The 13,312-nt window shown below is 56.2% G+C and overlaps 1 protein-coding gene across 1 annotated transcript; it reads left to right on the top strand.

Moving 5' to 3' along the window:
- The first annotated feature begins 229 nt into the window (after positions 1–229).
- SLC35F6 (solute carrier family 35 member F6) lies at positions 230–12,437 on the top strand. The gene is made up of 6 exons (XM_059660357.1): positions 230–444; positions 8,076–8,148; positions 8,901–9,072; positions 9,294–9,506; positions 10,210–10,320; positions 11,545–12,437. The coding sequence occupies exons 1-6, from the start codon at positions 368–370 to the stop codon at positions 12,012–12,014; spliced, it is 1,116 nt and encodes a 371-aa protein (XP_059516340.1). The 5' UTR covers positions 230–367; the 3' UTR covers positions 12,015–12,437.
- The last annotated feature ends 875 nt before the right edge of the window (positions 12,438–13,312 follow it).

The following is a 13,312-nucleotide window of genomic DNA, read 5'->3' as shown; positions in this document are numbered from 1 at the left end:
GTTCCCACGCCGGACAGGAACACTTGGTAGCTTGCCTCTGACATCATTCAGCTCAGCTTCTCCAAACGGTTTACCAAACGCTCCAACATCCAAGATGCACCCTCATGGCGCCGTCCCATCAGTTCCTTTGATCACTGGGGAGACCGGGCACTGAGACTTGTCGTTGTCACCCTGTGGGAAACCGCACGCCCAGCTCGGGGGGCGGAGCCAGCGGGCCGGGGGCGGGGCCGGCGCGAGTCACGTGCCGCCCGGCCCCGGAAGCGCTAGCGCCCGAGACCCCAGGGTGACCGGGTCAGGGGCTGTCGTTTCGAGGGATCGTGGAGGTCGCGGGGGTCCCTGCAGCGTCGCGCCCCCCTCCGCCGCCGCCATGGCCTGGACCAAGTACCAGCTGTTCCTGGCCGGGCTCATGCTCGTCACCGGCTCCATCAACACGCTCTCGGCCAAGTGAGTCGGGGCCGGGGGAGAGGCGGGGGCGCCGCCGGGCCTGCCGCGGCCGCGGGGCGCCAGCGAAACCCCCCCCCCCACCTTCTCCGCCCACCCCTCTCCGCTGTCCTCTCCCGGCCTCACCCGCTCGCCCAGTGTCTCCGGTCGGTTCACTCGGTTCAGGGACCACCCAGAGGTGCGGGGCCTGGCTTATGCGGGGCGGCTGGTACCCCGGCGGGCGGGACCCCACCGGCTTTGACTCGCCGTGTGCTCGATCCTGCAAGGCACTTCCACCTCCGCGTCTCAGTTCCATCTTTAAACGACCGAGAGTGGGACCAGTTCCTCCCCGGGACCCCCTTCCAAGGCCGGGGCGGTGGGGGAGTTGGGAGGGGGTCGGGGCGGCCCCAGGCCGGTGCTCGCGAGCTACCGGGGAGGCCATGCAGGCCGAAGGGTCCGAGAAGGGCAGCCCTGCAGCCCTCACGGGGAAGGGTTACGGCGGGGACATCGCGGCAGGAGACAGCAAGGCCAGGTGAAAGTAGGCTAAGGAGCACCTAGGGCCCGGGCTGGATTTTACCCCAGAATCAAAGCGGAGCTTCTGAGCAGGGAGTGAGGTGCTGAAAATGACGTGATGAGGCCGGTGGCCAAGGTGAAGAGTAGTTTGGTGCAGGGACAACCACCCCAAGGCTGCTGCCTAGCAGGTGAGGGGACCAGGAGGCGGCAGTGCAGTGGGAGAGACCGGGAGAAGCCACAAGGCTGACCCACAGGGTCAAGAGACAGTGATCCCTCCAGGGTCTTCCTGGAGAACAGAAGCGCCATTAACCCAGACAGGGGTGCTGGGGGGCAGTTCAGCTGTGATGCGTGAGGGTGCGGTGCTGGTGGGAGGGTGGGGACAGGCCCTAACAGCGGTTCTCAACCTGTGGGTCGCGACCCCCTTGGCGGTCGAACAACCCTTTCACAGGGGTCACCTAAGACCATCCTGCATATCAGATATTTATTTACATTACGATTCAAAATAGTAGCAACATTACAGTTATGAAGTAGCAACGAAAATAATTTTATGGTTGGGTCACAACATGAGGAACTGTATTTAAAGGGCCAGAAGGTGGAGAACCACTGCTAGGAGGTTGGGGATTGAGCACCCAGGGCTGTCATGCGGGTGAGGAACCACCCTCTGTAATGTGCGAGGAGGACGGGGGTCCAGGAGGCCGCCCCTTCTCTTGGCAGCTCTTTGCCTCTTTCTCTGCCCCCACCTCAGAGCAGGGCCTTCCCCCTCTGTTCACCATCTAGGAGCCCCAGGATGCAGAGCCTGGCCTTTCTCTGAGCCGATTCCAAGGTGCACGTGGAGAATGGTGGACAGTGGTCTCCCAGTCAGGCTCCAGAGCAAGGAGGAGTCACCGCCGTCACCTCTGGCCAATGCTCCCTGGGAGGAGGGGGCTGGTCGTGTCTATTTCATTTTGGAGGCTTTTGCTCCTAGCACATGACGTCAGTGATGTGAGAAATGCCCCCGGAAGAGAGGTCTGGGAGAAGAGTGTCCCATTCAATTCATCAGGCGTGTGGAAAGCACCTCCAGTGTATGAGGCACCGTCTGGACTCAGGGAGGTAGACAGAGAAGGTCTCTGCCTTTGAGAGGCTTAGCATCGGAGGTGGAGGAGGCAGACGTGTGCCCACTTGGCAGTCACAGTGTCCTCCCTTCTCCAGAGGAAGTGGCGCTCTGGGTGGGGCCCACCTTCCCTCTGTGCCAGCTGTGTCTGTCCCTCCCGAGCTGGTCTCCTGAGCCCTGGGGCCTCCTGAAGGTCACTCCTTTGTGAGCCTTCGCTCTAAGGGAGACTCAACCTGAGGGCCCCACCTCAAGTTAGGATCTGCTCACAGCAGAACAAGTGGCCCATCCGCAGCTCCAGCCAAGACCTCAGGCAACTGCTTAGAGAGTGGCTGTAGGTCTGCCGGGGCTGCTGTCCCCAGGGAGAGTTGAGATTGCCCAGTTCCTCCAGGGCTAAACGGTGCTGACTCAGCTCCTTCCTTTAAAAGCTCCAAACCGGTCAGGTAGGAAGCCGAAGGATCCCCAGCCTCCAGAGGCCTTGCCTTGAGCTGCAGGAGAGAGGCTCCCAAGTGGGGACCCAACCTTTGATCCTGCCCCCTGCCCTGTAGCCTGTTGGGGGCCTCTCATGCACTCTAAACAGTGCTCCAAGGCCAGCCTGTGAGGAGGATGCTCTCAGAGCGAAGGAACTTGGGAAAGTGGCTGGGGATATCCTGATGGGAATTAATTCTCAATTTGAAAGCACACTCTGACTGCAGTTTTTGGCGGGGACAGAAATAAGAATGTGATCATAGCAAGTGCTAATCGGCTAATTCACAGAGAGCACCGTGTGCCAGGCCTGTCTCTGGCCGCCTTTCGTGTGTTAAATTAATGAGTTCTTACTGCCATCCTATGAAGTAGGTAAACTCCTTGTCCCTGGACCAGGAAACTGGTATGGAAAGATGGACTTGCTTGCCCACGTTCAACTCAGCTATTATAGAATTTACTAGAGGCCCGGTGCGTGAAAGTCCATGCACAGGTGGGGGCCCTCCGCCTGGCTGGCAATCAGGGCGATCAGGGCCATCTTGCCCAGTCCCAACCAGGGCCGGTGGCTGGGGAGGGACCGAGGGAGGGCTCCAGGGCGTGTCTGGCCCCGTCTCACCCAGTCCCGATCGGCTGGACCCCAGCAGCAAGCTAACCTACCAGTTGGAGCATCTGCCCACTCGTGGTCAGTGCACATCATAACAACTGGTCATCGACTCCTCAGTCGGACACTTAGCATATTAGGCTTTTATATAAGTAGTCCACTCTAGAATCCATGCTCTTAATCACCAACATGGGACGAGGCTGGGGACTTCTCTAGTCATTTGGGGGGGCAGCATTTGGAATTGTTAGAAACATAGAAATCATCCATTCTAACCCCCACAATTTACAGTAGAGGTCCAAGAGAAGCTTCTTTTTGTGTCTCAGCTGGCTGGGTCAGAGCAGGGACCAGAACCTAGGTCTCAGCATTGTGGTCCAGTCCTATTCCTTTACAATTGCGGTACCCCAAAGTCCCCCTCTCTTGGGCGGGACTTTCACCTTTTCCCAGACGCAGGTAAAATCTACTGAGGAAGATTTTCTGATTTACTTAGAGAGGGCTCATTCTCATTTATCACCACGTGAGCCAGGTTACCCTGGGGAGCAGAGAAGCCCTGGGCCTTTCTATGGATCCCTCTGTGGGGGAAAGGCGCTGACTCACTGGGCTTGACAAGCCGGGAACTCAAGAGGAAATGGCAGAGATTCTGCGGGGAATGGACACACAGCCAATGGGTCTGGGGCAGCCACTTCCTCATCTCAGTCCAACCCCTCCCCCACCCACCCACACACTCATAGATACGCTCGCCTCCCAGAATGCTGAGCTTTGAGTTTGACTGGGCAAGGCCATGTATGGTGACTCACCCTCATCAAGGGGAGCCCACCCCAGCCTGCCGAGGCCCAGGGAACTCTAAGAGAGGCACCTGCTCATGCGGCCTCAGCCTGACCCTGGTGGGTCCCCACCGGCCTCCTGCCCTGGAGACCATGGCTTTCCCCCTGGAAACAGTATCTACAGAGAATGGAGGACCCATCTGCAGAGTAAAACCCCTTCCCCACCTCAGCCAGGGGAGTGGAAAGAAACTGGAATAAGCAGGTGATAGGAGAACCTCAAGTGTGAGGAGAGGGCTCGGAACTGGAGGTAGACTCCTGGGTACCCAGGGCCTGTGCTCTCAGCCCTCTCTGGTCCCTGGGTTCCTGTCTGTGTAATAGGAGCTTTGTGAGATGATGGCTGAGTTTCTCACCCTCTTTGCAACTCCGGAACTGCTGGGGCAGTAGTAAGGCCCTTCCAGCCACCTCAGCCTCAGCCAGCAGGGTAGGTCCCGGAGAAAGGATGTGCTACTGGAGAAGGGATGCTCCTGGAGAAGGGATGCTCCCTGGAGGAGGGATGCTCTTCCAGAGCTTTTAGGCGGGAGCAGAGCCTGGCGTACCACAAGGGGTGGTGGCTCCTGCTCAATCAAGGGGAAAGGGAAAAGGCACAGAAAAGAACTTTGATTGACCACCTGCCATGCACCAGGTCTTACATATCTTATTTATTACTTTTGACAATTCATTAGTATTATCCCCATTTTTTAAAAAAAATATTTTTTTTATTGATTTCAAAGAGGAAGGGAGAGAGGGAGAGAGAGAGAAACATCAATGATGAGAGAGAATCATTGATCGGCTGCCTCCTGCACACCCCCTACTGGGGATTGAGCCCGCAACCTGGGCATGTGTCCTGGACCAGAATTGAACCTGGGACCCTTCAGTCCGCAGGCCGATGCTCTAGCCACTGAGCCAAACCAGCTAGGGCAGAATTATCCCCATTTTATAGATAAGAACACTATAACTTGTCCAGCCTATGAAACTCAAAATCAGCTTTCCAGGTGGCCTGTTGCCTTTTCTGAATGTAAATGTCAGCACATGGGTTTGGGCCTGTTGTTAACTGTCTGAGCCTGAGCACGCCTCTCTCCACCCTCCACCCCACACCTTGAAGTCCCCGTCTGTAAATGAGGATCCCTGTGAGGCTTCGACCAGACAACCCCCGGGAAGTGCTGGGCACAGTCCTGGCACCAAGTCAGTACTCAGTGAACCCTGTATTTATAAAAACATCTTAGTGGCATGATTTGCAAATAGCCAAGAGCTATTCCACGCTAGGGCCATTGCTGTCATCCCCAGATGGACTGGGCTGGATTTTGGCTCTTGTTCTGGGCTACTGAGGCCCTCCTGTGCCTGCACAATGAACTGAGGTCTGTCTCAGGGCCAGGATGTGAAGCCTCATTCCTCTCAAAGTGTCCACTGGCCTGATCTCCTCCCGGGCTGAAGAGAGTCTGGGCAGGGCAGCCTGTCCCCATGACACCTAATCCCTTGGGCTATAAGCCATCCCCAGGCCCTCAGATACAAAAAGACTCCTTTTCCTCAGCTGGGAATGCTGCCAGCCCCAACCTGTTCAGGCAGACCCACCCCTGGGAGGAAGCAAAGACAGCCCTTTAGGGTGGAGGTGGGGGAGGGGAGGAGCTCAGCACCAACCCTGCATCCAGCTCCCCACACAGTGCCCCACCCTGGGCCCAGCTTGTCCCACCAGCAGGGGGCACCTCAGACCAGGTGAGAAATCGAGACTCATGAGACATTGCCTCTGGGCTGCACGTAGCACCTGCCTGTTTGCTTGGAGGGGTCTGGAAGTCTCATTCATTCAACCAAAAAATGTTGGAGCTTCTGTATAGTGATGTGCCAGGAGCAGGGGGTGGGAGCTGCTGGCTGCTGAACTTAACTCTAAATGACAGTGAGTGTGGAACCAGAGAGTGAGACAGGTGTGAGTGGTCATCTTGAACCTGCCAATCTCTGCTCTGGGTGTGGCCCCAGGATGAGGAAGGGCTTCCATACCTGCCGTGGCCAAGGCTTCTGGTTGACCTGGTGGACTTGGCAGGACCTCCCTTAGCCCTCCTGGAGGAGCCCTGGCTCCAGCCCCAGGAATGCCCACCTCTCCAACCTGCTCCGTTCCTCCTTCCTCCGGGGAAGTTGGCTCTGTGCCCTGGGTGAGGTTTGACCTCTTCACTCCTCCTGTCTCACTCAGTTGCCTCCCCCAGACCCGCCCAGGGGGCTCTTCTGCAAAAGCGAGCAGCTTGTAAATCATGCCCGCCCTGAGCCACAGCTGTCTGTGACCCCCACCCACATCCCATGTCCTGTCCTCCCTGGGGACCCAAGAGCCAGAACCTGTAGAGGATCGGGCAGAAATGAGCCCCAGAGAGCGGGTGGTTTTATTCTGCAGCAAGGGCTGCCTTCCTCCATTGGTGCTGGGACTGGTTGTAGCCGGTCCCCTGACCCGGATTCCTCTCTGCCTTCCCAACCAGTCACATCAGAACCTGTCCCCGCCCTGCAGCTCTCCTTTGGGCCTCGTCATTCCCAAGAACCACGAGCCCTCCTAACTGTCCCTCTCACCCCCATCTCGGGGAGTGTGTGAGGGTCTCCCTCTGTGAGATAAGGTGGCCATAGCCCTGTTTGCTCACTCGCCCTGGGATGTGCTCGGATACCTGGGTAGATGTGGTCTCTCCCTCACAGGCCTGGGCTGCCCTCCCGGGTGACCAGGGGCTCCATCACCACTCAGCTCGCCCTCCCGCTGCCAGCATCCGGGCATCGTGCCCTTGCCCTGGGCTGTGGGAAAGACCTTCCTGTTCCCCTCCCCGAACTTAGGGCACAGAGAAGCCAGGGCTGGCCAGGATGTGTGTCAAACCCAGACTCTTAACTGCTTGGCACAACCACGGTTGTGGCTCTGTGGGGGGCACAGGAAGCAGAAGGCTTCCCTGCTTGTGCAAGGATGCCTCTGGAGTCGGGTTGGGCACTGCAGTGTGGCTGCTCTTGACCGACTTTTTGGGAGAAGTCCTGAATCTCTCCAGTTCGAGACAGCCTCTGCCTTCGGTGGGTGCTGCAGAGGGAGCCGGCCAGCAGCCCACAGGAAGCAGCCCTGGGTCTGAGTGACTTGAGTCAGCAGTGTGACGCAGTCCAAGTTGTGTCAACTAACTTGAGTCAGCAGACATAGTCATGTCAACTAACCAGGGCATCCCACGTGAGAGAGGGGTCACTGTCTCACCAGGCTCAGTCTGGGCCAGATCACATGCCCCTGGCTCTGGGCCTGGCCCGCCAGCGCACTTCCAGAAGCCAGCAGCCAGGGAAGTGAGAGGTTAGGAAGGGCTGGGCTGTTTAGCCAGATTAGAACAATCAGAAGGTGGAAAAGTCCCCAAATCTCGGAAGGGCTTTCAAATGAGAGAGATCAGACTAGACCACAGGGACACAACCAAGCCCAGCAAAAGTGAAACTCAAGGGCGGGACTTCAGTGCACAGACAGCGGACAACACAGAATGTTGGTGGTAGCTGTCCAGCGCCCTGGGCCGTGAAGGATTCTGGGCCTGTGTGGGCTCTTTGGGGAAGCGAGCCATAATCAGTTATGCCGCCTGCCAGGGTACTCACTGGTGCCGGGCACTTGCCATCTGCCTTCGCGTCTGCACTGGAAAGACCCTCCAAGCCTTCCGGTCACAGGAAGGTGACCAGGTGTCTGCGTCAGGCGGCATTTCCCAGGCCTAAGTGCCCTTGGAGACCAGTGACTCCTGATATTGTTGTGCTGTGTGTCTCTTTGATAATCTGGTGAATTCTAAAGTAATGTTTTAAAATGGGCAAATAAAAGACTGAGGATCACAGAAAAAGCCAAGTATGCTGACATGAAGTTATCAGAACATTAAAAAGGCAAGTTCATGATAGTAATATGTGTCTATATGCTTCTTAACACATAAAATTGTAAACAGTGGGATCATGAGAATAGCTGTGGTTTCTGTGACAAAGCCCCAGTGCTACAATGCCGTGTTCAGAATTTGAGGAAAAGCTTAATTTCATGACATTTCAGCGAAAGGTTCTCAAGTCCCCACATTCTGTGCACACCCCCAGATGAAGACTCCTTGCGCGGAGACTGGCCCCTTTGAGAGGGAGCCCCACTCTGGGCCCAGTCCTCCAAGTATGGCCTTTGGCCTTGGGAGGAGCGAGCTTGTCCGCAGGCACCCGCTGCACTACAGGGTTTGACCTTCTCTCTCTGCTGCAGGTGGGCTGACAACTTCGTGGCCCAGGGCTGTGGAGGAAGCAAGGAGCACAGCTTCCAGCACCCCTTCCTCCAGGTACCTGCCCCACCCTCCCCACGACCCTCCCCACCTCCCAATCCTCCCCACCCCCTGTCACCCAGGCCTCCTGGCCCCGGAGGCCCTGCTGTTTCCGGTCCTGGGGGTGGAGTCTCCCCCTGCTCCCAGGAGAGCTTCCCAGGAGAGCTACCCACATCTCTCTCCCTCCCCAGAAGAGAGGCCAGAGTGTGAGTGCCCTGGAAGGGAGCAGAGGGCACAGTCCTCTGTGAGAGGCCTGAGTGGTCACCGTGAGGCCAGCCCTCACCACGTTAACTCAGGACACATTTGGAAAACATCAACCCTCGTGGCAAAACCTGCTCTCCATCCATCGGGAGCCCAGACCCCACAGGGACAGGGACCATAAATAGGAGGCACCTTATTGCTCCACAGGGAAGTAGGAGACCCGGTTTTCAGCCCAGCTCTGCCAGCAACTTGCTCTGTGACCTTAAATAAATTCCTGAGCCTCTCTGGGCCTGTTTATGCATCTAGAACTTGACCAGGGGTTGGCCTAGATCAGCAGTTTTCAGACAGGGCTCTACACAGCCTTAGGGTTTGTGTCAAGATGTTCAAGGGGCTGAGGGGTGACCCAGGCGGCAGTCTCTGGCCTCCCACACACAGCAGCGTTGCTTGTGCCAGTTCTATGTGTTGGGGTTATAGGTAAGCTCCTGTTTGAAGAAAGGTTTTGTTTAAAATATTTTTGTTGAAGGTGACCCTCCCTCCAGCTCTAAACTCCTAGGGTTCTGTCCCTGCAGGCGGTGGGCATGTTCCTGGGGGAGTTCTCCTGCTTGGCTGCCTTCTACCTGCTCCGGTGCAGAGCCGCGAGGTACTCAGATGCCAGCATGGATCCCCAGCAGCCCTTCAACCCCCTTCTTTTCCTGGCCCCAGCCCTTTGTGACATGACCGGGACCAGCATCATGTATGTGGGTGAGTAGCCAGGCCAGGCCGAGTAGGGCTCAGAGAAGCCCATGACCCAAGGGGGCCATTGATGAAACAGCCACTCCCACCCCAGCTCATCTTCACCACCCCGGCCCACCCGAGATTCACTGAGCGCATACCACATGGGAGGCATGTCTGCACCCTGAGAACACGTCGCGGACAGACAGCCTTGACTCTCAGGAACTAATGTCACGTGTCTCCTCTCCCAGCCCTGAACATGACCAGCGCCTCCAGTTTCCAGATGCTGCGGGGAGCAGTGATCATATTCACAGGCCTGTTCTCAGTGGCCTTCCTGGGGCGGAGGCTGGTGCTGAGCCAGTGGCTGGGCATCCTCGCCACCATCGCGGGGCTGGTGGTCGTGGGCCTGGCCGACCTCCTGAGCAAGCACGACGATCAGCACAAGCTCAGCGAAGTGATCACAGGTGCAGCGGGGTCGGGACCCAGGGGCCGCCCTCCTGTCCTCTAGGAGCCCAGCACAGAGCCAGTCAACGAGCTGTTACAAGCTCTGCTGCATGCCAAGCCCTGGGTGGGCCTGTGGGGACCCGCTGCTGTGGACATGCACCTGCTCTCAAGTTGGCACATAGAGTGTAGGGGAGGCCAGAGGCCCAAGCAGCATGAGAAATGGGTAGATAAGGAACCGGGGGTCAGAGGAAGCAGAGAGCGTGTGCTGTGATGTACCTGTCTGCACCCAAACCGCTGGATTTGGGGGAGGAGGGAAATGAACATGTATTGAGCACTTCCTCCGGAAAGAAAGCAGTGCAGCCCATTCTACAATGAAGTGGCCACCCTGGTCACTCAGAGGTTGGAAAAACCAGAAATGTTTGTTTCCACGCCTGTGCTCAAAAGACCTGCTTACCCCATTCTGCAGGCCTCTGGGCCTTCTGGGACCTCAGCCCAGAGGGGGTGAGGTGCCTGCCTTACCAACCTACCCACCCCCGAGGCCAGCAGATTAGTTACGTTATGACTGTGCCTCGTGAACTATTGTCCTGCAAAAGTCTCGGGCTGTTGTTCTGTCCCCTGGAGGGCCGTCTTCCCTCAGCTTTGGGCCCGCCACCCTGCCCACAGCCCCATGGCCTTCTGGCTCGCTGCCTCCCTCACCCTGGGCCTGTTGGTCCTTTCCCACAGGGGACCTGCTGATCATCATGGCCCAGATCATCGTCTCCATCCAGATGGTGCTCGAGGAGAAGTTCGTCTACAAGCACAATGTGCACCCTCTGCGGGCAGTTGGCACGGAGGGTGAGTGAGCACGGTCTGGGGGGAGGGCGCTGGTCGGGGGCACACTGGAGGTAGCATGTGTGGTGAACGCACGTGTAGGAGCACAGGTCCGGGTGCCAGGGACCACTGGGAGGGGTGAGCATTGTGCCCCGCTTCCTTCCTCCCTTCGCCACGTACGTCGTGCACATGGCCAGGAGCTCAGGGAGGATGAGGCTGAAGATGAATTAGTTGTAAGCCTCACCCTAGGGGCGCTGACCAGCAAGAAGTGGACCAAGCAGTGGTTTGAGCTCAGGTCACCTGTGCTCAAGTGATGTTGCACCTGCCAAGCCTACCTGAGTGCCTTGGGTCAGGGAAGGTGGCATCTGAGCTGCAATTTCAACAGGCAGAGTAGGAAGGAGGGAACCCCAGACAGAGTGAAGACAGGGGGGGCTGGACCTGAGTTTACAACCCAGTGAGGAATCGGTTGGGCGAGATGCAGGTTTGATGTTGGGAAAATGATCAGGTTAAGTTCATATGGAGAACCTTAAACATCAGGCAAGTGAATTTAAGTGACAGGCAGGGAAGAACCACCAGAGGTTTTAAAGCAGGGAAATAACTATTAAAATTATGCTTTAAAAATATGAAACTAGCAGGGAGGATTAGAGCAGTGCTACCAAATGTGGCCTGTGGCTGAGGGCTATGGCAGAATGTTCATAACTACATCAACGACATTGTCACGGATGCTCTGTTTCTGCTCCTTTTTCCCCTAGCCAGACTCTGAATGAAGCGGTGCATTGATTTACATTCTGGTTTAGCTCCTTATCACAGGCCAGTGACGCTGAATGAGAGCGGTTTTCCACACTCGTGGGCACCGTAGTGGTGATGGCCAGCAATTCTTTCTTAAACGAGTAGACTGAAATTGAGAAGTCAGAGAGCATTGCACACTGTAAGGGTAGCTGCTGTTCTGTGAAAGCACACGTGTGTGTGTGCCTGTGCATGCATACACTGGCCGCAATGTAAAATGCATTTCTCCTGGTGGAGTCAGAAAATGTGGGTTAACGTGGAGAAGGGCAGCTGGAGCCCATTCAGTGGCCGTTGTGAACTCCGGATGAGAGGGGACGGCTCTGGGTCCTGAGAGGAAGGCCCTGGTGTGGGGGCCACAAGGACGGGGTGGCAGGAGATGCGGGGAGGCCTGCCGGCCCCGATGTGCTGGGAGTGGGAGTCGGAGCCAAGCAGAGAGTGTGACGTGCTCCCTTCTCTCCCCAGGCCTCTTTGGCTTCGTGATCCTGTCCCTGCTGCTGGTGCCCATGTACTACATCCCTGCCGGCTCCTTCAGCGGAAACCCTCGAGGGATGCTGGAGGACGCCCTGGACGCCTTCTGCCAGGTGGGCCGGCAGCCGCTCATCGCCCTGGCGCTGCTGGGCAACATCAGCAGCATCGCCTTCTTCAACTTTGCGGGCATCAGCGTCACCAAGGAGATGAGTGCCACCACCCGCATGGTGCTGGACAGCCTGCGGACCGTCGTCATCTGGGCAGTGAGCCTGGCGCTGGGCTGGGAGGCCTTCCACCCGCTGCAGATCCTCGGCTTCCTCATCCTCCTGATGGGCACTGCCCTCTACAACGGGCTGCACCGCCCGCTGCTGGCCCGCCTGTCCCGCAGCCAGTCCCCAGCGGAGGAGGGCGAGCGGGAGCGCCTGCTGGATCCCTCTCGGACTCTCATCAACGATGCCAGCTGAGCTCCTGCAGGCCTGCTGCCACCTGGTTGCACCTTGTTCACCCTGAGGCTGAGGCCGCACAGGCTTGTGAGCCTCAAGCTCCCTGTCCCCAAGGCCTCGCCCTGTCCCCCCCCACAGTCCCCCAGGACAGGCCCCCAGGCCACAGAAGACGACAGGACACCCAGGTCCTCCTTTGTCACCACGTCCTCCAGGCCTGAATGCAGTGACCACGCCAAGCTCACCCAGGCCCCCAGAGCAGCACTGACGCGAAACCACGCAGTGGAATTGCAGGACTAACACCCCGAGGGTTTTCTCATCAAGCTAAAATTACTCTCCAGAGAAGAGAGGTCAGTGAGCAAATTCAAAGCAGAACAAAGTGCCCCATTTTTGTTGTTGTTGTTTTTTGTTTTTGTTTTTTAAATTAAATCTTTATTGTTCAGATTACAGTTGTTCCTCTTTTTTCCCCCCATAGCTCCCCTCCACCGGTTTCCACCCCACCCTCTGCCCTTACCACCCCGCTCCCCACTGTCCTCATCCATAGGTGTAGGATTTCTGTCCAGTCTCTTCCCACACCCCCACACCCTTTCCCCCCCGAGAATAGTCAGTCCATTCCCTTTCTATGTCCCTGATTCTATTATATTCACCAGTTTATTCTGTTCATCAGATTATTTATTCACTTGATTTTTAGATTCACTTGTTGATAGATGTGTATTTGCTGTTCATAATTTGTATCTTTACCTTTTTCTTCTTCTTCCTCTTCTTAAAGGATACCTTTTAGCATTTCATATAATACTGGTTTGGTGGTGATGAACTCCTTTTTTCTTATCAGTGAAGCTCTTTATCTGACCTTCAATTCTGAATGATAGCTTTGCTGGGTAAAGTAATCTTGGTTGTAGGTTCTTGCTATTCATCACTTTGAATATTTCTTGCCACTCCCTTCTTGCTTGCATAGTTTCTGTTGAGAAATCAGCTGACAGTCGTATGGGTACTCCCTTATAGGTAACTGACCTCTTTTCTCTTGCTGCTTTTAAGATTCTCTCTTTGTCTTTTGCTCTTGGCATTTTAATTATGATGTGTCTTGGTGTGGTCCTCTTTGGATTCCTTTTGTTTGAGGTTCTCTGTGCTTCCTGGACTTATAAGTCTATTTCTTTCACCAGGTAGGGGAAGTTTTCTGTCATTATTTCTTCAAATAGGTTTCCAATATCTTGCTCTCTCTCTTCTTCTGGCACCCCTATAATTCAAATGTTGGTACGCTTGAAGCTGTCCCAGAGGATCCTTACACTATCTTCCTGGTTTTGGATTCTTTTTTCTTTTTGTTT

This window comes from Myotis daubentonii, chromosome 12 (assembly GCF_963259705.1).
Source record: "Myotis daubentonii chromosome 12, mMyoDau2.1, whole genome shotgun sequence".
NCBI lineage: Eukaryota > Metazoa > Chordata > Mammalia > Chiroptera > Vespertilionidae > Myotis > Myotis daubentonii.
This window is presented reverse-complemented; position numbering and strand designations above follow the sequence as displayed.

Excerpts from the sequence above, each read along its gene's own strand:
- SLC35F6 (XM_059660357.1), top strand. The coding sequence starts at position 368 with ATGGCCTGGACCAAGTACCAGCTGTTCCTGGCCGGGCTCATGCTCGTC. Across the intron at positions 445-8,075 it reads ATCAACACGCTCTCGGCCAA|GTGGGCTGACAACTTCGTGG; the intron begins GTGAGTCGGGGC and ends TCTCTGCTGCAG. Across the intron at positions 9,507-10,209 it reads GCTCAGCGAAGTGATCACAG|GGGACCTGCTGATCATCATG; the intron begins GTGCAGCGGGGT and ends CCTTTCCCACAG.